Here is a 21,950-nt window from a genome sequence, read left to right on the forward strand (position 1 = left end):
TTAAAGCTGATCTTACTTCTGACACAGTAATGGGTAAAAGTATTTCCGATCCCTGATTTATGAGAGTCTTTACTCGTGTCGGTAAATTTTCTTGTGGTCTTTGGCTGGTATAGAGGTCTTTATAAAACTCTCTAGTTATTTTCAGAATGTTTTGTTTATCTGTTGTTGCCTTTCCGTCTTTATCTTCTAGCTTGTATATTTCTTTTTTACTTTGTGTGAGTTCTCTTTTCATTATCTTTAAACCTTTGTTCTTTTCTACTGTTTGAGTAATTACATTAGTATTATATCTTCTTATATCTCTTCTAATATCCGCTGAAATTCTTTTATTTAGTTTTCTATATTCTTCTTTGTTTCCCTTTTCTTTCTCGCTTAGGTTTCGTCGTATTTCCATGAGAGCTTTTGTGTCTTTGCTAATCTTTTCACTTTTGGTGTAATTTTTCTTGCAAAATTTGAGTTGTGCGTTTCTAACCGAGTCTGTAATTAATTTATTATGATCGTCGATACTTAGAGGTTTGGGATCATTACTCTGTAAAGTTTCTGCTATATTTTTTATGTACGCTTCTGGCTGATTTGGTGAATTCCAAACTATGTGTTTGCCACTGTTTATCATCTTTGCTCTTTCTTTTTGTAGGTTTATCGTTATTCTAGCTCTTACTGGTCTGTGGTCGCAGACAAACAAAGATAAGTGTACCTAATAATAAGAATGAAAAGGCTTAATAATTTAAACTTATATAACCAAATAATAAGCAAGGAATAAGCTGAACATATACAGTATCTGGTGATTAATAATAAAGTTTCAAGAAAATACCAAATCGTAATCAAAACCGAGCCAAAACAATAATAATCACAATGGTAGATTAACTTTATTAGACAAACTTAAGTTAATCTTCATCTGAGGAAGAGGATGCTAAGTCATCTACGGTATTGTCTGGAAGTAAATCCTTTATATGAAATTGACCAATTCGTCTATTTGTCGAATTGTCTTTTAATTCATATACTAAAGGAGATATTACTCGAACGACAGTACAAGGAATATATTTCTGGCAGAACTTAGCAGAAATGGCATCACCCTTACTTGACTTTACAAAATTTCGCTTTAAAACTCGATCGCCAATAAAGAATCGCATGTTTCGTTTCCTTAAATTATACTGACTCTGATTTCTAAGGTAAGAAGCTTTCAACTTCTTCCTAATGTCAGCGAAGATTGGAGGTAAATTTTGGAGATCATCCATACGATGAAGTTTCTCCGAAACTTGAGGAAGGGTTGTTGAATTCTCAGAAATTAATCCAAAATAATCACCTGACAAAGGAATATGTCTACCAAAATTAACATAAGCTGGAGAACATTGGGTAACTTCATGAACAGAAGTTCGAATGGCTTGAGCGACTGAATGAATATACTCATCTCAACCCCTATGATCAGTGTAGGTATAAGATCGAAGAGCAGTAACAATGCTGCGATTTACCCGTTCAGTATGATTAGCTTGCGGATGATAAGATGCATTGTAGAAAATCTTTTGGACCTTATATTTATTCAAAAGATCTTTAAAGGCCTTTGAAATGAATTGTGGACCATTGTCACACGAAACTATTTGTGGAGTACCAAAAAGCAAGAAAACTTGTTCCTCTAAGAATTTCAATATGGCTGGAGTTGTAGCCTTTCGAAGAGGACAAACTAAAGGAAATTTGGTGAAGTAATCTACAACAACCAAACAATACGTATTACCTGAATAACTACGTGAATATGGTCTAATAAGATCTAAAGATATCATTTGCCAAGGAAAATTAATGTTCCTAAATGAACCCATTAATCCAGCTTGAGGTAGGTTACTCGGCTTGCATGTTGCACAAACTCTACATCTCGAAATGTATTTCTTAACTGAGTTGCGCAAACCAGGCCAGTAATATAGCTCAGCTATCTTACTAAAAGTTTTGTAGAAACCAAAGTGACCTGATGTCACATCATCATGAAGGGTTTTCAACACTTCATCCCTATTAGCTGTTGGGACTACTATTTTCCAATCAGACATATTCGATAAAGATTCGACAGGACTGATAACGTATTTATAAAGGATATTATTTTCCACCTTGAAATCAGGATATCTACTAGGTTCTTGGGTGACATTATGAATCATCTTTCGATACCAATTATCTGGAAATAAAGTGGACAGATCTAAAAGATTGATATCGAACGTTCGTGACAACGCGTCTGCAACCACAACACCATTGGCTTTGCGATGCACAATACTATAATCAAAAACAGAAAGCCTACAAATCCAACGGGACAAACGCTGTGACGGATTTTTCATAGAATGTAACCATAATAAAGAACTATGATCTGTAATGATAGTAAACTTACGACCTTCAAGATAGTATCGAAAGGCATCAAGACCATGAATAATTGCAAGAAGTTCTCTTTCTGTGGTGGAATAATTTTTTTGTGCTTTATTAAGCTTTTTGCTGGTATAAGCTATTGGGTGTTCCGAACCATCCTTTATCTGAAATAGTACACCACCTGAAGCAGTGTTGGAACAATCTGTCATGAGGTAAAAATGCTCTTTAAAATTCGGAGACGTCATGACAGGAGCACTAGTAAGAGCTTCTTTTATACGCCGGAAAGCATCATCGGCTTCTGAAGTCCATGTAATAGTTTGGCCTTTTTTCCTATTTTTAAGCAAATCTGTAAGGGGGGACAACAAAGTAGAATAAGACGGAACAAACCGACGATAATATCCACACATTCCCAATATCCTACGGACTTGGGTGGTAGTCTTAGGTATAGGAAAATCCTTAATGGCTGTAACTTTATCAGGATCTGTCCTTAAACCTTTACGATCGACTACATATCTTAAAAATTTAAGACTAGGACGACAAAACTGACACTTATCTAAATTAATAGTCAAGTTAGCCTCATTGAGACGTAAAAACAACTTATCCAAAATTTCCATATGAAGAGAAAGATCAGGAGTGACAACCAAAATGTCATCCAAAGAATAAAAAACATAGGGCTCTAATTGAGGACCAATGACTAAATCCATCAAACGACACATTGTCTGAGGAGCTGAAACAAGACCGAAAGGCATAGTGACAAACTGGAATAATCCTTTCCCACTGACTGCAAAAGCTGTATACTTTTTACTTTCTTCACTTAAAGGTATTTGAAGAAAAGCTTTAGATAGGTTGATAGAAGAAATGTACTTAGCATTCTGAAGTTTACTTAAAATGACATCTATTCGGGGAATAGGATAAGCATCCCGATTTGAAGTAATACTATTCAACTTTCGACCATCGAAGCAGACCCTAAAAGATCCATCTTTTTTCTTTGTTAACCACAGCGGACTACAGTAAGAAGACGTGGAAGGTTCAATGATTTTCAACTCTAACATGGAATCGATTTCCTTTTCCAAGTCAACTTGCCATGCCTGAGGAATAGGATACTGATATTGTCGAAAAGGTGTGGTATCTCCCACCTCGATAGTATGAGATATTAAGGAGGTACGACCTAACTTGTCTTTTGATGAAAGAGATACAAATTTAGAGATCATATTCTCTAATTGTCTTTGTTCGAGACTAGATAAACTCGAAAAGTCCTGAATAGTACTAAGTACAGACAGATTAAATTGGGAAACAGAAAAAGAAAAATTAGAACAATTTAGTGTGCTATTAAAAGCATTTAAGAAATCCATACCTAAAATTATAGAATTCTGGACTGAGGGAATAATATAGAACGTAATTTGCTTACATAAATCTGCTACTGTGATTTCAGTTTCAAATTTGCCTGTAATAGACTGAACTGTACCATCTGCAGTAGATACTTGCAGAGAAGAAATGGGCATAATAGAAATTTCAGCATTTTTCAGTAAAGCTAATGAATGTGAACCTATCACAGAAATGTTTGAGCCACTATCTAAAAGAGCTAAATAAGATTGTCCTAAAATCTTAATAGGAAGATAAGGTCTATTATCATTATGTTTCTTCACTAATAAGTAATTCAAATCAAAACAACCATTATCTGATTGGTCAAAAATTTTAAATGGTACCAAACTAAATTTATTATCTCTACCAACACAATCAGAGGATGCAATAGGAAAACAAGAAGAATCAGAAATAAAAGAATCCTCCTGACCTGTGGTGAACTCTGGTATGCATACTGAAACTACTACACTACTACTATCACGTTTAACACTAAAATTTGGGGAAGATAATCTATGCGAATCAAATGTTTTAGATTGGGAAGTTAGTCTTTTGAGTGATTTTATGTGGTGTGTGTTGGTTTTTTCGTGTAAACCCCTTTTCCTTTTCGACTGGAAGATGGGTTTGAATGGTTGGACGTGGTTGGAACAGTTGCTGTGTTTGGTGGATCGGTTTGGCTCCCTGATGGGGGTGTGGACGGAGAAACGCTCAGGGGACGGACCTCCGATCGTTCGTTTCCCGAACACTTAAAACAATTACGTTTGAGAGTATTTTCTTTACCGCAACCATGGCAGAAAATACGGGTACGAGGGATACCGCAATCATAATAAGTATGACCAGACTCACGACAATTCCAACAAACGACAGAACTTAATGCGGAAATATTACGTTCATGGCCTTTGGATTGCCAAGAACGGTGTTTGGAAGTATCTAGGTGACGTGAAGAGTTAAAAGAAGAAGGTCGAGAAGTAGATGGAAGGTGAGAAGACCAAGATAAAGTTTCTTCTAAACGTTTACACTTCTCTGTAATATCAGCTATACTAGTGATCTCTACAAGTGCCAACTGCTGATGATAGAATGGCAATAGACATTTCAGGATGATCTTAATCTTTGCAGAATCTGTCAGAGGTGTTTCAAGGTGACTACACATACCTAAAATATTATTAATGAACATCGTAACAGACTCGTGTGGCTTCTGTTTACGATTTTTAATTTGATCTAAAAGGTCGTCTTGAAAAGAATAAGGTAGAAAATCAGACTTAAGTTTCTGAGCTAGATCAGACCAATTTGAAAAATTATTGCGGTTATTCATAAACCACGTAAAAGCTGCACCTGAAAACAATTCTGCAGACGCTGCGAAGAGATCATCTTCACTCACTCCTCTCGATACACGAAGACATTCCACTCGATCCAAAAAGGAAATAACCTGGTCATAATGACCTTCACCAGAAAATGTAATGCCCCATTTATGAACCTGAACAGGTTTGGGTTGTAGAAATGCATTTGCCGCTTGGACAGAAGAGATTGGAGTTGATGTTGCTATTGGACTCACTCGAGAATCAAGTTCGCCTTCTAGACTTAGGATTCGGACAGAGACAGAGCGTTGGAAGATTTGTTGTGCATCATCTGAACAAGATAATAAATGCACACGACCTGAGATGTGAGCTAGGCGTGATATTAGCCTGGAATATAGGCTATCTTGGACAGTCCCTCTAAAATCGGCTATCCTTTTCGCCAAATCATCCACAGTCTCTTTAATCTCCTGTTGTTGGACCTCAAAAGGAATATTTGAGGCGGAAATCTGTCGGAAACTCCTGTTTCCTTCTTCCTGCCTTAAAGCCCCACGCAATATTTTGCGTTTCAGATCAACATTGGAAGACTCATCAATACTGATGTCCCTAATCCTTAACTCGTAATCCAATTCCTTCACTAACAAATGTTCTACCTTAAATGCAGACATTATGAAAACAAAAAAAAAATAGATGAATATATAGGATAGACAAAAGAAATAATGTACTAACACGCCACAAAGTCAATCGAAGAATAATCTAAAGTTAAAAAAAAATATGAATATATATGTACCAACACACCACAAAATCAATCAAGGAACTAAAGTTATCCAAAAAATATATATCTATATATAATTAAGTGTTTAAAAAGAATTAAGTAAAGTTAAGTTAAATATTTAAAGTTGAATCCCTAAAGCAACATACAGTGGTTTCAACAAATATATGGTCAACCAGCAGTTAAATACCAAAAATACACTAAGATTGGCTAATATATAAAAATAGCAATGTCTAAATAATTAAATTTTTTATCATACAAAAATAGTAAATAACTAGTCAACTGTACACAATGATATCAAAATAGGTGAGGGTTTAAATATGACTATAACTGCAGCAATACAAGTATACCTTAAAATAGTAAATCCAATAAAGAAAGAAAAATTAATACATAAGTTACAAGGAGCAACAAGAAAGAATCAAAAATAGTAAGAAATGTTATGCAATGAAAAGAAAATAACTATATAAGTTACGGTCTTAACTGAGAATAGGCACCACGTTGGGACCGCCAATGTAACAAAAACAAATGGGGTTGATGTAACAAAAACAAATAAATTAAAGCTGGCTAGCTGAATGTGCCGGAGAATGATTACTTGACACTCAAAAAGAGGATTCGGCCAATTTGCATGCCCTACATAGACCGTAAAGTGAGAATAAGAAGGACAGGATACTTAAAAAAAAAAAAAATTAAGTAAATGAAAGTGGTAAATTATGGAAGTTGCTCTAAGATATGATTGGGCGCCAGGAAAGTATTAACATATACCTTCCAAGGTATCTTGTAAAGCTGTTTGCTGCAATAAACGAGAAACAGGTATTAATTAAAATATTTAGTTTTCACCACAAATTTTAATCCCTATCCAAGTATATACAATATAATTTTTTTATAGCTACCCACCACCAATTATGTACAGTTAATCTAGTTACTTATATACAAAGAAAAATACCCTGGTTACACACAACGGATCCTTGATAAACTGAATTTACAAATAATAAAATATAGGAACAAATTTAATGACTATACTTAAAAAGGTAGTTTACTTGCCTACTAGAGATGTAACTCTGTATTTCGGCTTTCAATTAAATGTCTTAACAAGTAATAAGGACACTATCCTGAAGGGATAGATGTCCAAAGGTTTAAATATATAATAATAATAAAATATCAAAAAAAATAACTCTCAGATTAAATGTGTACACAAGAAATCGTACAAATGAGTTAAACGGGAGGATTTAAAACCTTAACCTACTTAGTCCCTAAATATGATTAAATATTATTTTAGAAAAAAAACTGATGGTTTTTTTATTATTATTTTAAAATAGTATGATTTAAAGAAAAAAAAATATATAAAAAAGATTAAATTTAATAAACTTAATACAGGTTTACGAGATTTTATATTCTGAAGGAGGAAGATACTTCTCGCTGCTTTCTCAAATTGTCCGAGAATAACAAGGCCAGATTTGGACCTCTAGGGAACAGCCACCTCCAAAAAAAAATCAACTCTGGAACCAGGTGTAGTTCCGACCAGGTATTAACTTGAAAATTCTTCTTGAAACATCCAAAAAAAAAAAAATCAAACATTCTTCCCTCGACTTCTGCTTGACTCCCAGAGGTAGGCTAAAAAACATTTGTTTTAGAGTTCTTTCTTACTCTTGATACCGAGTATGGAAAAAACAAGGTTTATGAACCTTGAAAGGTTTTATAAAGGTTACTTATGAAGTGTGGAAGCAAAAACTTAATGATTTTGTAAATGATGTGACCTTCGTATGGCTTGACCGTATTTGAAGTAAAATGGATTAATTATATCGACAATTTTAACGAAAAGCATGATATGGATAATAATATATTTTATAATATAATGAACGGTATACGACAAAATATTTTTATCGATACTCTTAATAGATAATAAATTGTTTTAAATATAGATAATTATGTTTTTTAGGGCCGGGAAGTAAAATTAAAATCCATATGATTTTATATCAATAACACCTTCGATTTACATGTTGAATTTTCTTAATGAAATGATGGGAAACATTTCAGATAAATATATCGAATCAAATGAAAAATGACAATACTGGAGGATCTCAAAAATGGCTGATGGTTTTTATATTTTCATTTTATTGATAATTGGATAAACTTACCGGCTCAGAGTGGTTATAAACCAACAGGACACAAAAAAAACCAAAACCAAAACTTCCTGCAACTTCTTCTTAAAAAAAACTTTATATTCTAAATAAAAACCTTTTATGCCTTCTCTGGCCCCTACCTCTAAACCCAAGTGTCTTTACCGAACGTCGAAGCAGAAGTGAGCAATCAGCACTTGTTTTGAGTTAGCTAAACTATGATTGCAAATATAGACGCTTGGTGTCTCTGTTGAATACCAACTTAAAATTTAAGAATTAAGGAAATTATTAAGAGGATATGGATATAAAAATTTTATTTAAAGTGAATAAAGAATTATTGAAGTGACGGACTCGTTACAGACTCTAGGACTAATTTTAAGCAAGATACGGTTCTCCAAAGTTTTCCATTTTTAACGATTTTTGCTATTTACGGCAAAATGCAAAAATTGTGTACGAAAGCTGCACTGTTCATCTTTAAAAACCCAATTTAATTTTTGTTGATAGGACACTCTGTTCTATTATATTTTTTACCGTCCGTTGAGCTGATAAAAATTTTATTTGAAAAATTAATTTCGCACGCATAACACTTTTAAAATCGCCGGTCGCTTCAAGCGTTGTTTCTGAGTGAACGGTTGATTCTACAGAAAAAGTGCTAATTTTTGTTCAAAGTTATCTTAGCTACATTTCTTGTTTGAAACATTTTTCTCTATGGTTTACAGATTTTTGTAAATCGATGTTTTCCGCCTCCCCCCCCCTCCTTCGAGAACAGTTTTAGGGAAAGGTCGGGACTAGGAGTGGCAAACTTTTTTGCATCTTTTTGGTGTATCAAAATTGACATTATCAGCAAAATTTAGCTTCTTTGTATAATTTTTAGAGGTTCAGTGACCCTTTTCGTCTCTGACCACTGCGGCTTGAGTATTTTTTCCTTGTACATTTATGTTTAGCAGAAAATGGTTGACTTCAATTAGTGCGGTCATAAATATTATTAAATGTTTCTGACTTGGCCCATTGTTAATGTCATAGTCATAGAATATTTTACAATAGACTATATTAAAATACAGAAATGAAGCTTTTTTTTATTCAGTAATCCATATACCTAAACAATGTACAAGAAAAAAGGTTTATAATGAGAAATGTAAAGAAAAGACGTAAAAACGTCATTTTGAAGAGAAAGGTTAAGTTTTTTTCTCTAAAGCAATGCATTTATGTAAAAAAGTTATGAGACAAGAAAGAAAAATCGTGTGTATTCCTGTTTTTTGTCCTGGTGCATAGGTACAACATCACCCATTTCTGAAAAATGCACCCCCTTAAATGGTAGCATTCCGCATTAGGGTTTCCTTTAACGCTGTAGTTGGAAGAGTTCGAAAAAAGTAAAGCAAGACGTATTAGAAATTTAGATAAAGGTACTAATTCTGGAGAAGGAATTTATAAATAAGATAAAGATTGAGATTTAGTTAAATCGACTGGAATCGAATCGAATCGAATCGATTGGAATTGAATCGAATCGATTGAAATGGAATTGAATCGAGTCGATTGGAATTAAATCGAATCAATTGGAATTAAATCAAATCGAATTGAATTGAATCGAATTAAATCGATTGGAATCGAATCGAATCGATTGGGATCAAATCGAATCGTATTAAATCGATTGAAATTGAACCGAATCAATTGGAACGGAATCGACACGAATCGATTGGAATCGACACGAATCGATTGGAATCGACACGAATCGATTGGAATCGAATCGATTAAAATCGAATCAAATCAAATCGAATAGTATTGAATTGCTTGGAATCAAATCAAATTAAATCGAATCAAAAAGTTAAATTAAATTAAATTAAAAACCGTCGCTTTGTGCGTAGACGCTGAGAAAGCTATGCTTCCCCTTCTTGGTCAGCGCCGGAATATGGCATTTTTTAACTAAATATCTTTTGTAATTTCAGTGTAATTTCTGATATCAATTATAATATCCATTCGGCATTAAATTTAAAAATTGTATAATCATAATAAAAATTGTATAATAACTATAATGTAATAATAATGTAATAAATAACTTTTTATATTCAGGTAAACCTTATGTCAAACGATGTTGGAAGATTTGATACATGCTTTCAATTCATACATCTTGTATGGCTCGGACCAATAATGGTGATTTTAGTAACTTATTTGACATACTCAACATATGGATGGATGGGTGTCTCAGGAGTTTTGCTTCTGATGGGATCCATGCCTATGCAAAGTAAGTAATGAATCAGTTATATTTATCAATCTGTATACTCGTATTGTGCTCTATTCTGTTTATTTTTGGATGTAGTTTTCTTCTTAGTGAACAAGATGATTTGTTTGATACAGTTTTTCACCCTAGCTAGAAAACGTTGACAATTACGCTTTCCATGAAACTTTTATATTTAGAGTAAGATTATTCTTGTCATGCACACACTACATAAAACAAACATAAATCAATTCTATCTCAGATAGTTTGAATACGTAGCAAGAGGAACAGAAGGCCTAGAAAAACTGATAATTAAAAGCAAAATTATTAGCATATGACCACGAAGCAGGTCTTCTAAACACAGAGTGGATACAATCCGAGTAATTATTGGTGGTTATTGTCAATGTAAAGATTTCCTATCAGCCCCAGGCAGAATGATGGAGAACCATGATGATAGCGACCGAGACATGACGTCAGTGTATTCTTCCGAGAGTAAACAAACTATAGAAGAAGAAACCCCTTAGATCCCCGTTATCTTGTATCTTTCTAAAGAATGTGTCCTCTTAAGGTAAATTAATTGATCCGATTTGTTTTCCGCATCTTGCTATATGTTTTAATCATTAATAACCTCGTTTTGATTTCATTGTGCTATGTCTATCGTTTCTTTGGTTTTGTTTTACATTTATTTTTTGCCTTTTAGTGTTCTTGGGAAAAAAAAATTCACAATTTCGTTTAGCTACTGCTCTTAAAACTGATGAAAGAGTACGACTTATGAACGAAATAATAAATGGAATTCAAGTTATCAAAATGTATACATGGGAAAAGCCATTTACGAAAATTGTGGAAGTTGCACGATTGTGAGTATTTCAATATTTTACTTCCCACAATATAGATTTTTAAATTTTTGTAGCATTGTACAAAATCATGTCGAATAATAAAATATTATAATTTGTATTATAGATTATTCAATATACATAATTATAATTTTTCACTTTGAGCACTTTATTTACGAAATTAAAAAATTCGTAGGTAGTAATTCTATTCTAAATTATGTTAACAAACAAGTTGAATGCTAAATTACTAAAGAAAGAATGGATATCTTTTATGAAATATGTAGGGAGCATATTTATGTTTTAAGTAATAACATAATATGTTATTACTTAAAACATAATATGTTATTACTTAAAACATAAATATTAGATATTATCTAATATAAGTCAGGGCCAATAAATCACCAGATTTCTCGCGAACTGCTAAAAAGAAAGGACAAGTATATAATATTTTTGAAAAATATTTCAACGTCCCGTAAAATAATGTATCACTCAACCACACTGTCGATTTAAAATTTTTGAGGTTGTATCCGCCCTCGCTGTAATTTAATTGTAAATCAAGCCTAAAAAATGTCGCCCTTTAAAAGTTTAACATATTCTTCCATAGTTTTAGATTCTCTATATGGGCCGAAATATAAAGGGTGGGCGTCTAGGGTATAACAGACTTTTATATCCTAAAAAACCTTCTTATCATTTAAAAAGCTGATTTAAAAGCAAACATTAACCAATTACGTATATGTATACATTTAAACATTTAATAAAATTATGTTATAAAAGAATTACAGAACATGTACTCATAATATAAAATTTAGATTACACATATTTTTATCAGAAACAATTGGTTGTGAATTCATTATTATTAACATGATGATGCCACTGTAAAGGTAATAGTAGGTATACCTGATAGGCGCTGAATTTTCTGAACAAGAAGAGGCAAAAGGACTTGAAGGGCCACGGGAAAGAACGATCAGACTCCATTTTTGGTCGGAATTTAGATATTGGCGCCATATTTTAGCTTATCTTGGAAAGAACGCAAGCATGGTTTCATTTGTACAATAACGATCACCGTACAGAAGATATTAAAGGAGAAAGATATAAGCCAACGGAAAAGAACGATCAGGTTCCTCGCGCTGACGGCTAATAACGATCAGATTCCGACGACCTTGTAACTAAACGTAGATTGTCGTTTGCATCTTAGCGTAAGTTTTATTCTATTATCGCTAAGAAAGCTGCTGCCGTTTTATAGTTTTTATTAGTTTGTTTTTGCGAAAATTCATAATATCAAGTGATCTTAGTGATAGTGATATATCTAATGAAAATAATCAGCCAGGAGATGTCAAAAAGCGGAGAAAAACCTGCAAAATGAGTGATGTAATGAAAAAATTACGTGTCACCACTCACGAGGTCGGAGAAGACTGTAAGTGTATTCGTTACAACTGTTTTCAAGTCATCCCTTTGAATGAAAGACAACTATTAATTTCTCATTTTAATGAGTTAGGGGACTACAATGTTCAAAACAAATATTTAACAGGTCTTGTCACGGTTATACCTGTTGGTAGACGGAGAAGCCAAAACCCTGAAGCTGAAGCAAATTTTAATCAATCTTCCTATAGCTATAGAGTTCGGGTAAATGTGAGTGGCTCGTTACAAGATACTGTTGTTTGCTATAAAGCGTTTTTATCTTTACACGGCATCACTAATCGCCGTGTTCAAACCATAAAGAAAAATTTACTTGAATTTTTGAACTAGTAACTTATTCAGCTTTGCTTTTAAATTGGCTTTTAAAATTATTTTATCTGCATATAGAAGGTTTTTTAGGGTTTTATAAAACTGTAACGATTTTAGAATCTACTATTATATCTGTTAATTTGAAGACGTACTGTATATTTTGACCCCGAAAAGTCAAATAACAATTGACAATTATAAAATGTAATTTTCATTACAATCAATTGTGGCTTAGCCCCAAATAAACATAATATTTAACTTGCCACAGGAAGGCAGTTTCAGAATCTTTTTACACATTTTCTATATTATATAGATACTCATTGTAAACTGATTTACATGTAAAATTATTTGTTTTCTGTTTGGAATTAGGACTTTTTTATTCTTATCTTTTAATATATTTTCAAACACAGTTTAAAATTAATACTCCAGTCGTCAGACCCCAAAGAAGGTGCAAAAAAGTTTGCCACTTCTACCCCGGATTTCCCTCTAAAACTTCCCATCGTAGGGAGGGGCAGGAGTGGGGGAACAGAAAACATCGATTTACCAAGAATCTAAACTCAGCAAAAAAATTTTTTTAAATAAGAAATATAGCTGAGATAATTTTGAATTTTTTAAACAAGAAATATAGCTGAAGTTTATTAGCACTTTTCCTATCGAACAAACGGTTCTCTTATAAAAAACGCTTGAAGCGACCGGCGATTTTGAATGTAAGTTACGCACGCGAAATCAATTTTTTAAATAGAATTTGTATCATTTTACTTGGAAAAATTCTATCTTTTCAATCAATTTTTGCATTTTGCCGAAAATAAAGTCAGTTTTTCTAAAGCTGTTAAATAAATAAACGTTGCGCGATTTTTGTTATTTTTTACGAATCTTATAGGATTAATAAAATTTATCACTTCCATAGTCTGGTCCTATAGGTTTTTGAAGGTTCTTCTTCTCTACGTGCCATCTCCATGACGAAGGTTGGCAATCATCACTGCTATTCTAACTGTTGACTCTAAAGCCCGAACAAGTTCAGTCATGTTTTAGGAATTCATATTTGTCACCACGTGTTATATGACCCAGATATTGTAGTTTTCTTATTTTGATGGAATCCAGTATCTCCCTGCTGTTCTCTATTTTTCTTAGTACTTCTTCATTGATTATTCTGTCTGTCCAGGAGATTCTCAGCATTCTTCGATATGTCCACATTTCAAATGCTTCCAATTTATTGAGACATTATTTATTTAAAGTCCATGTCTTCACACCATATAAAAGAACAGAAAATACATAACAGTTTAATACTCGTTTTCTAAGATTTAGGCTGAGGTCTCTACAACATAATATTTGTTTCATATTATTGAATGCACTTCTAGTTCTATCGTCTTTATTTACGTGTAGATTAATGTATCCAATATTTTTCTTTGATATAACCATGAATTTTGTTTTCTTTATGTTTAGTGTCAGACCAAATTCTTCACTCACTGCAACAACCTTATCTAAAATTCTTTGTAGATCTGTAATATTTTCTGCTATTAGTATTGTATCATCAGCATATCTAATTTCAGGTATGGGTATGCCATTTATTTTTATGCCCACTACTTCATCTTCTAATGCTTTTTTGAATATTTCCTCTGAGTATGCATTAAACAGTGATGGCGACAAGACACAGCCCTGTCTAACACCTCTTTTGATTTTTATTTTATTAGTTTTTAAATTATTTATTCTTATGACAGCTTCTTGTCCTTAATACAGATTATTTAATATTCTTATATCCCGTGGGTCGATGTTCTTTGGTATCAGTAGTTTTATTAACGGATTATGTTTCACTCTATCGAATGCCTTGTTATAATCTAGGAGGCAGACATAGATGTCCTGGTTTACATCTAAACATCTCTGTATTAGCACATTTACTGCATATAATGCTTCTCTGGTTCCTTGAGCATTTCTAAATCCGAACTGAGTTTATCCAATTTCTTGTTCTAACAGTTTATATATTCTACGATGAATAATCTTTAGAAATACTTTTCGTATGTGGCACTAGACTGGTGGTACGGTAATCGAAACATTAACTGGCGTTTTTCTTTTTCGGTATAGTCACGAATGTTGATAGAAGCCATTCTTTCCACAACATTCGGAACGAAATTCCACAACGGTCGAAGCGAAATATTTTATTGATCTCATGAGATTCGTAAAAATTGCAAAAATCGCTTAACATTTATTACATCTATATTCTATATACCGATATATCTATAACAGCTTTATAGAAACTGACTTTATTTTCGACAAAATTCAAAAAACAGATACGAAATCTGCACTCTTCACCTTTAAAATGCATTTTGACTTTTGTCGGCTGGGACACTCTCAAAAAATAGCGAATTTTTACCGTTAACTTAATATAAATTTTATTTAAAAAATTTATAAAAAAAAGTGCGTATAAACATTTTTGTTTAAAATGATCTCAGCTACATTTCTTGTTTCAAACATCTTTTTCTACGGTGTAGAGAGTCTTGGTAATTGGATGTTTTCCATCCCATGGATGCATCTTTTGTCGGGTGCCAAAATTGACATCAGCTTGTTTGTCTCGTTTTTAGAAATCAAATCTCTGACGACTGGACTACATTATTAAAATCCTAATTATCTCTGGCGTCTATTCTGCGTTTGTTGGTTAAATCTAACTTAACAACTTGATGGTTATACTTTTCGCACAATTATTTAAATATCTTTTTTAAAATCGATTTCCGGAGTGGAAATTAAAACGTAAAACGTTAGATATGCCACAAGAAAATAGTTTCAAAACCTTTTTAAGTTGTAATTTTAAGTGTAATCAGAAGTTGCTAGGAACATGATGGCAAAATAACAGGCTTTATAGAAGTAAAACATTATGATGTGTACATTGATAAAAAATAATTGTGAAAAAGCGTCTAATCAGAAAGAGTCACAAGACTATGGGCGAACATAGCCTTTAAGTGATCTATATACATAATTTCAAACGTAACTCGACTATTGTTCTAACCTAATTTTTATAACTTTTTTTGTTAACGTACTAATGGTATTGTAAGTAATGAACTTGGTGATTTTTTAGGAACGAAATAAAATTCATTAGGATGAGCTCTTACATTAAAGGATTCTTAATGTCAATGAGTCTTAGCAATAGTAGATGTTCGATTGCACTAGCTGTTATTACCTACGTTGCTACGGGAAATACCCTAACATCAACATACGTCTACACCATAGCATCTTATTATCGAATACTGGGCATGGTTACCATGTTTTTTCCTCAGTCAGTTTCACAGGTATCGGAACTTCTCGCATCCATTCATAGAATTCAAACATTTCTTGTATTAGACGAGAAAAAAGTGGGCCGAGTAAACAAAGCGTTCTTAAATCTTTCAGACTTAGACCCAAAAGGTATTAAAAAAGAAACTATGATCAGTACAGGTTTTAAGTTACACCAAATTTCCGCAAAATGGGATAAATCTCATTCTGAGATGAACTTGGAAAAAATTTCAATGGATGTATCTTCGAAAAGTTTGGTGGTCGTCGTAGGAGCAGTAGGCAGTGGAAAATCATCACTATTCCAAGTAATCCTTCAAGAATTAGAACCTTTAGAGGGTTACATTGAAGTGAATGGAAAAATATCATTTGCATCGCAAGAACCTTGGTTATTTGGTGGCACCATTAGACAAAACATACTTTTTGGACAACCCTACGACAAACAGAGATACGAAGAAGTTGTCACAGTGTGTGCTTTACAAAGAGATTTAACTCTTTTACCTTATGGTGATAAAACTCGAATAGGTGAGAGAGGAGTTACTCTTAGTGGAGGTCAAAGAGCCAGAATCAATTTAGCTAGAGCAATATATAAAAAAGCAGATATATATCTTCTTGATGATCCTTTATCTGCGGTAGATACTCATGTTGGAAAACATTTGTTTGACGAATGCATTTGCAAATTTTTAGCCGATAAATGTGTGGTTCTAGTCACGCACCAGTTGCAATATTTAAAGACTGTAGAAAATATTATTTTATTAGAGAATGGTCAAATAAGAGCTTCAGGTTCATATGTAGATATTATAAAATCGAATAGTATTTTTACCAAACTTCTGGAAGAGCTAAAAAAGGAGGAAGAAGATGAAGAGAAACAAAAAAAAGTTAAAACGAAATTATATATTGAAAATCAAGGAGAAAAAGAAGCTCCTGCTTTAGTAAAAGAAGAAAAGGGTGTAGGCAAGGTTACTACCTACGTTTATATGAACTACATTCGAGCTGGCGGAAGTTTATGTAAAGTTGTAATACTACTTTTAGCCTTTATTATGAGTCAGGTTCTTGACACTTCTTCAGAATATTTTGTAACAATATGGTAAGTAAATGTTTCTTAACGTTAGTTAAATTTTATTTAAATTGACGAGTTAATTCAAAATTTTGATCACATAGAATTTATAGTTTTCTGCATTATCTTTTTATTACCCAATTTTTTGTTTTTAAGTATATACGTAGGTACTTTCAAATATTATATTTTACTGGTCATACGCTTTAGACGTCAACTTCTCATTCTTTTTCTGTTTAATTTTTGTCTGTAAACTATAAACCTTGTTATATATATTTTAAAGACTACCTACAGCTATTATCAGATACTACTATACTCACTAGTCACTGCACTACTGTATGCCAACGGATGCCAACCCTGGTGCGTCGTTGATACTGGCCGGGATGGTAAGGGCCAGCGAGTAGTCATCAGGAAGCGCGAGTAGATCTTGCTTTTCTTCAGTGGTAACACCATGTCTTACTTTACCGGTACCTCCATAGGCACTCATGAATTCCTTAAACGTGAGGTCAGACACATCTTGGACTTGGTTTACTTCCACTTCTTCATCTAAGTCGTGGTCACCTTCGAAAGACGCCAGCCGGTTATGGTGTACTATCATCGTCTTTCCCCTCGGAATCTTGATTATTCGGTAAATGATATCGTTGATCTTCTCCATAATGAGGTATGGACCTTTCCAAAACTACTATAATTTGGGAGAACAACCTTTTCGCTTCTTGGGATTATAGAGCCAGACTTTGTCGTTCTTCTTAAAACACCCCTTTTCGGCTTGAGTGTCGTACTGTTTCTTCATTCGGTCCCTAGCGATCTGAAGATGGGAACGGACCAACTCGTGTACATCGTCCATTCTTCTTCGTAATTCGATCACATAATCTTCACCGGCTACATCTTCTCCAGGTCGACACCCAAACTCTAGATCACAAGGTAGTCGCATCTCGAGTCCGAATAGGACCCTGGCTGGTGTCTGGCCTGTTGATTCGTTAACAGCAGATCTGTAGACCATTGTGAAGAACGGAAGATATTGGTCCCAGTCTCGCTGATGATCGGACACCATCTTTGTCAAATACTTGCCAACTGTCCTATTCATCCGTTCTACCATACCATCCGATTGCGGATGATACGCGGTAGTTCTTGTTTTCTTCATGCCTAGTTTATCACATATTCCTTTGAATAGATCGCTTTTGAAGTTCTTGCCTTGGTCACCATGGATCTCCAAAGGCACTCCAAATTGGCTGATATATTCTTGGATCAACTTATCTGCAACGGTGGCGGCCTTCTGGTCTGGAAGTGCCCTGACTTGTAAATCTCGACCCACTTAGTGAAGTAATCCATTACTACCAACATGTATTTGCCTCCATTTTCACTTTCTGGAAATGGCCCAGCGATGTCCAAAGCTATTCTTTCAAACGGGCTTCCAACATTATATTGTCTCATAGGGGCTCTCCTTTTTCGATAAGGCCAGTTACTCGCAGCACAAATAGTACATTTCTTACACCAGTCTTTTACGTCGTCGGAACTGTTCATCCAATAAAACCGTTCCCGAATTCGCTGAAGTGTTTTCTTTAAACCAAAATACCCTCCTGATGGACTGTCATGTAACTGACGAAGTACTTCGGCTATTCTGCTCTTTGGGATCACCAACTGTCTTCTCTTCTCTGAACCGTCATCATTTTCCAGAACTCGTTTGAGCAAGTTATATTCCATGATATCCATTTTCGAATTTTCTGTATAACTGGATCTCTTTCTTGTTCTTCCCTGATCTTAGTAGGCGTCCAGTCGTCGTTGACCATCGTTGTTCTTAGTACTGCTGCTTCTTTGGATTCCATTTTGTTGCAGTGGGACCACTCTGCTGGGCATGGCCTTCTGGATAGAGAATCAGCGTTTCTGTGGCTAACTCCGGCACGGTGCTCAATCTTGAAATCGTATTCTTAGCTATCTGACCCTCTGAATTCTTAAACTGCATCAACCACTTAAGGGCGGCATGGTCGGTTCGGATTAAAAACTTTCTGCCATAGAGGAATTGATAGAAGTGCTCTACTGATTTCACTACTGCTAGAAGTTCTCTTCTCGTGACGCAATAATTCCGCTCAGGTTTTGAAAGAACTTTACTAAAATATCCGAGGACTCGTTCCTGTCCTCCTTGAATCTGAGACAGCACTCCTTCAATTCCCACATTACTTGCATCTGTATCTAAGATAAACTCTCCTTCTGGCAGCGGATACCCTAAAATTGGTGCTGTGATTAAACGCTGCTCTTTTAAGGTCTCAAAGGCATTTTGGCAGTCTGTATCCCAGCGATAGTCTCTTGCTTCCTCTGTAAGTCGCGTTAATGGCTTAGCGATATCTGCAAACTTCTAAATAAACCTCCGGTAGTAAATACATAGTCCAAGAAAACTTCTCACTTGATGTTTGTCCGTTGGTACTGGCCATTCTTTAATGGAATCGATTTTTCCCTTATCCACGGCCACTCCTTCTTTACTGACTATATGACCCAGATAATTGACTTTACCTTGAAATAGCTGGCACTTCTTGGGGTTTAACATCAATTGGTCAGTTTTAAGTCGATTAAAAACGTTTTCTAAATTGTTCAGATGATCTTCAAATGTCTCCCCCAAAACGATCATGTCATCTAGATAAACCAGGCAAGTTTTCCAAGATAATCTTCTCAACACATTTTCCATAAGCCTCTCAAATGTCGCAGGAGCATTACAGAGTCTAAATGGTATAACGTTGAATTGCCACAATCCAGATCCTGTGGTGAAGGCTGTCTTTTCTTTATCTACTGGGTCCATTTCTACCTGCCAGTATCCAGACTTCAAATCCAAAGTAAAAAACAATTTACTTCTAGCCAATGTGTCCAATGTGTCGTCGATCCGAGGCAGAGGATAACTATCTTTCTTGGTAAAGTTTTTCAGCAAACGGTAATCCACACAGAACCTCGTCGTTCCGTCTTTCTTCTTAACCAGAACCACCGGAGAGACCCATGGGCTTGTAAAGGTTCTATCACCCCGTCTTTCTTCATTTCCTGAACAATCGTTTCAGCTTCCTCTCTTTTCGCCTCTGGTAATCGTCGAGCTGTTTGACGAATTGGCTTAGCATTACCAGTATCAATTTTATGCTTAACAACGGTTGTTCTTCCCGTCTTTCCTCCTTTCGGTACGAAAATATCACGATACTGCCAAAGAAATTCCGTTAATTTCCTTTTCTCCATCTGATTTAGAGACTGTCCCGCAACTGCAACCTTTTGGTCGAATTTGTCGTTGGAATTATTAGATGTTGTCGCCTGACGGATTATGGATGTCACAGGTACACAAGTTCCTACTTTTGTCTGTTTCTTGATGGTCACTGAGTAGTCATTGACATTGATAAGTCTCACAGAAATTTCTTTAGCCGAAGTCACCAATTCCTTTCCAATTATGATTCTACGGCCAACCTCGTCGTCATGGTTCCAAGGCTCCATCATAACAGGTGTCCCTTCGTCCACAATTCCCTGTAGCCACGCTACTATAATCATTTCGCTTCTCACAGGCACGACTGTATCTTCTTTAATGGCTGCTTGCACAGTGTTGTCATCATGTGGATGAAGAAATACCTCCTCGTTGCCAACTTGGATTACCTTATTCTTAAAATCCAATTGGAATCCATGCATATTCATTACGTCCATTCCTAATATTACCATCCTCTTCGATGTCAGCAACTATAACAGTATGGACGAACTTTTCTGCTCCAATTCCCAATTGTACCTGGATTTCTCCATAAATGTTGGCATTTTCACCTGTAGCGGTCCGAAGTCGCAACCTCGTTGGTAACAGTTTCTTACGGCTGTTTCTAACTGTCGGGCGTATATTGGTCCTGGTCGCTCCGGTATCCACCAACAACGTATGTCCTTTAACATTTATTTCTCCATCTACATATACACTATCTTCACGACATTTCAAAGAAGCTATTAGTATAAGAGGGTCTTTGGAAAAGTTCCGGGTCGAAGCTGCCCCCCTAAGGCCGATCCGTTCCAGTTTTCGAGATGGTGAGTTTCTTGATTTTATGGTCTTCCTTTTCCTGCATATAATACTTTTCATCATATTAACGAGCTGGTCAAGTTTATCTTCATCTCCTTCCTCTTTTACAGTCCTAACTTTACTGTAATTGCCAGAGGCCTGTGTAGCTGACTCGTATTCTAGGGCGGCGAATAAGACATTAATCAGCGTCTTGTGACGAGCTAGTCGCAGTGTTATCTGCATTTCATGATCACGAAGACCATCAATAAACGTTTGAACGGCTAATTTTTCCATCATGTCTTCGGGAGATGTTGGATAAGCATATCGTACTAATCTGGCAATATCTACATCGTATTCTTGAAGAGTCTCATCTTTATTTTGTCTTCGATTTTTAAGCTGTGACTGATATACATGCTCCAAATGTTCGTGGCCATATCGCATACTTAACCTCTTCTTAAGTTGTTCGAAATCATCCGTCTCCTCTACGCCTATGGTCTGAAGCACATCTAGGGCATCTCCTCGAAGAGCGATAGTTAGGTTTACAGCGTTTTCTTTTTCAAACCATCCATTCGCTCTTGCGGCTGATTCGAACTGTTTCATGTAATTGTTCCGTGATCATTTTCCGTCGAAAGTTAGGACTTTAACATGAATAGAACCTCAACTTCCTTCAAATTTCGGCCATGTTTCCAACTTACATTTCGTCTCGTTTTCTTTTGTCTCTACTGTAATTGAATTGTTTCCTCTCTCTGCTGTCCCTTTTTCCTTCATCTTCCTTTCCATCTCTTTCCATATCTTTTCTTCGAAGGCCAACATATCGGCAGCAACTTTTTAGCGTAGACATTCTATCGTCGAGGGTAGACATCTCAGAAGTGACTTTAGAGATGTTAGTAGAAACTTTGCTTTCCAGAGAAGAAATCTCGTTCGAAACTTTGTTTTCTAAAGAAGCCATGTCACCAGAAACTTTGTTCTCTAATGATGCGATGCCACCAGAAACTTTGGCCATATC

At 34.9% G+C, this 21,950-nt stretch overlaps 1 protein-coding gene across 11 annotated transcripts in view; it reads left to right on the forward strand.

The window, feature by feature from the left end:
• The window catches only part of LOC140451733 (probable multidrug resistance-associated protein lethal(2)03659), a 207,570-nt gene that overhangs the window by 164,438 nt on the left and 21,182 nt on the right, over positions 1–21,950 (forward strand). For all 11 annotated transcript variants that reach the window (XM_072545595.1, XM_072545590.1, XM_072545610.1 and 8 more), the window contains 3 exons: positions 9,942–10,113; positions 10,787–10,943; positions 15,709–16,986. In XM_072545595.1, the coding sequence (XP_072401696.1) occupies positions 9,942–10,113; positions 10,787–10,943; positions 15,709–16,986 (1,607 nt within the window). The remainder of the gene's footprint in view (positions 1–9,941; positions 10,114–10,786; positions 10,944–15,708; positions 16,987–21,950) is intronic.

This window comes from Diabrotica undecimpunctata, chromosome 1 (assembly GCF_040954645.1).
Source record: "Diabrotica undecimpunctata isolate CICGRU chromosome 1, icDiaUnde3, whole genome shotgun sequence".
Classification (NCBI taxonomy): Eukaryota; Metazoa; Arthropoda; class Insecta; order Coleoptera; family Chrysomelidae; genus Diabrotica; species Diabrotica undecimpunctata.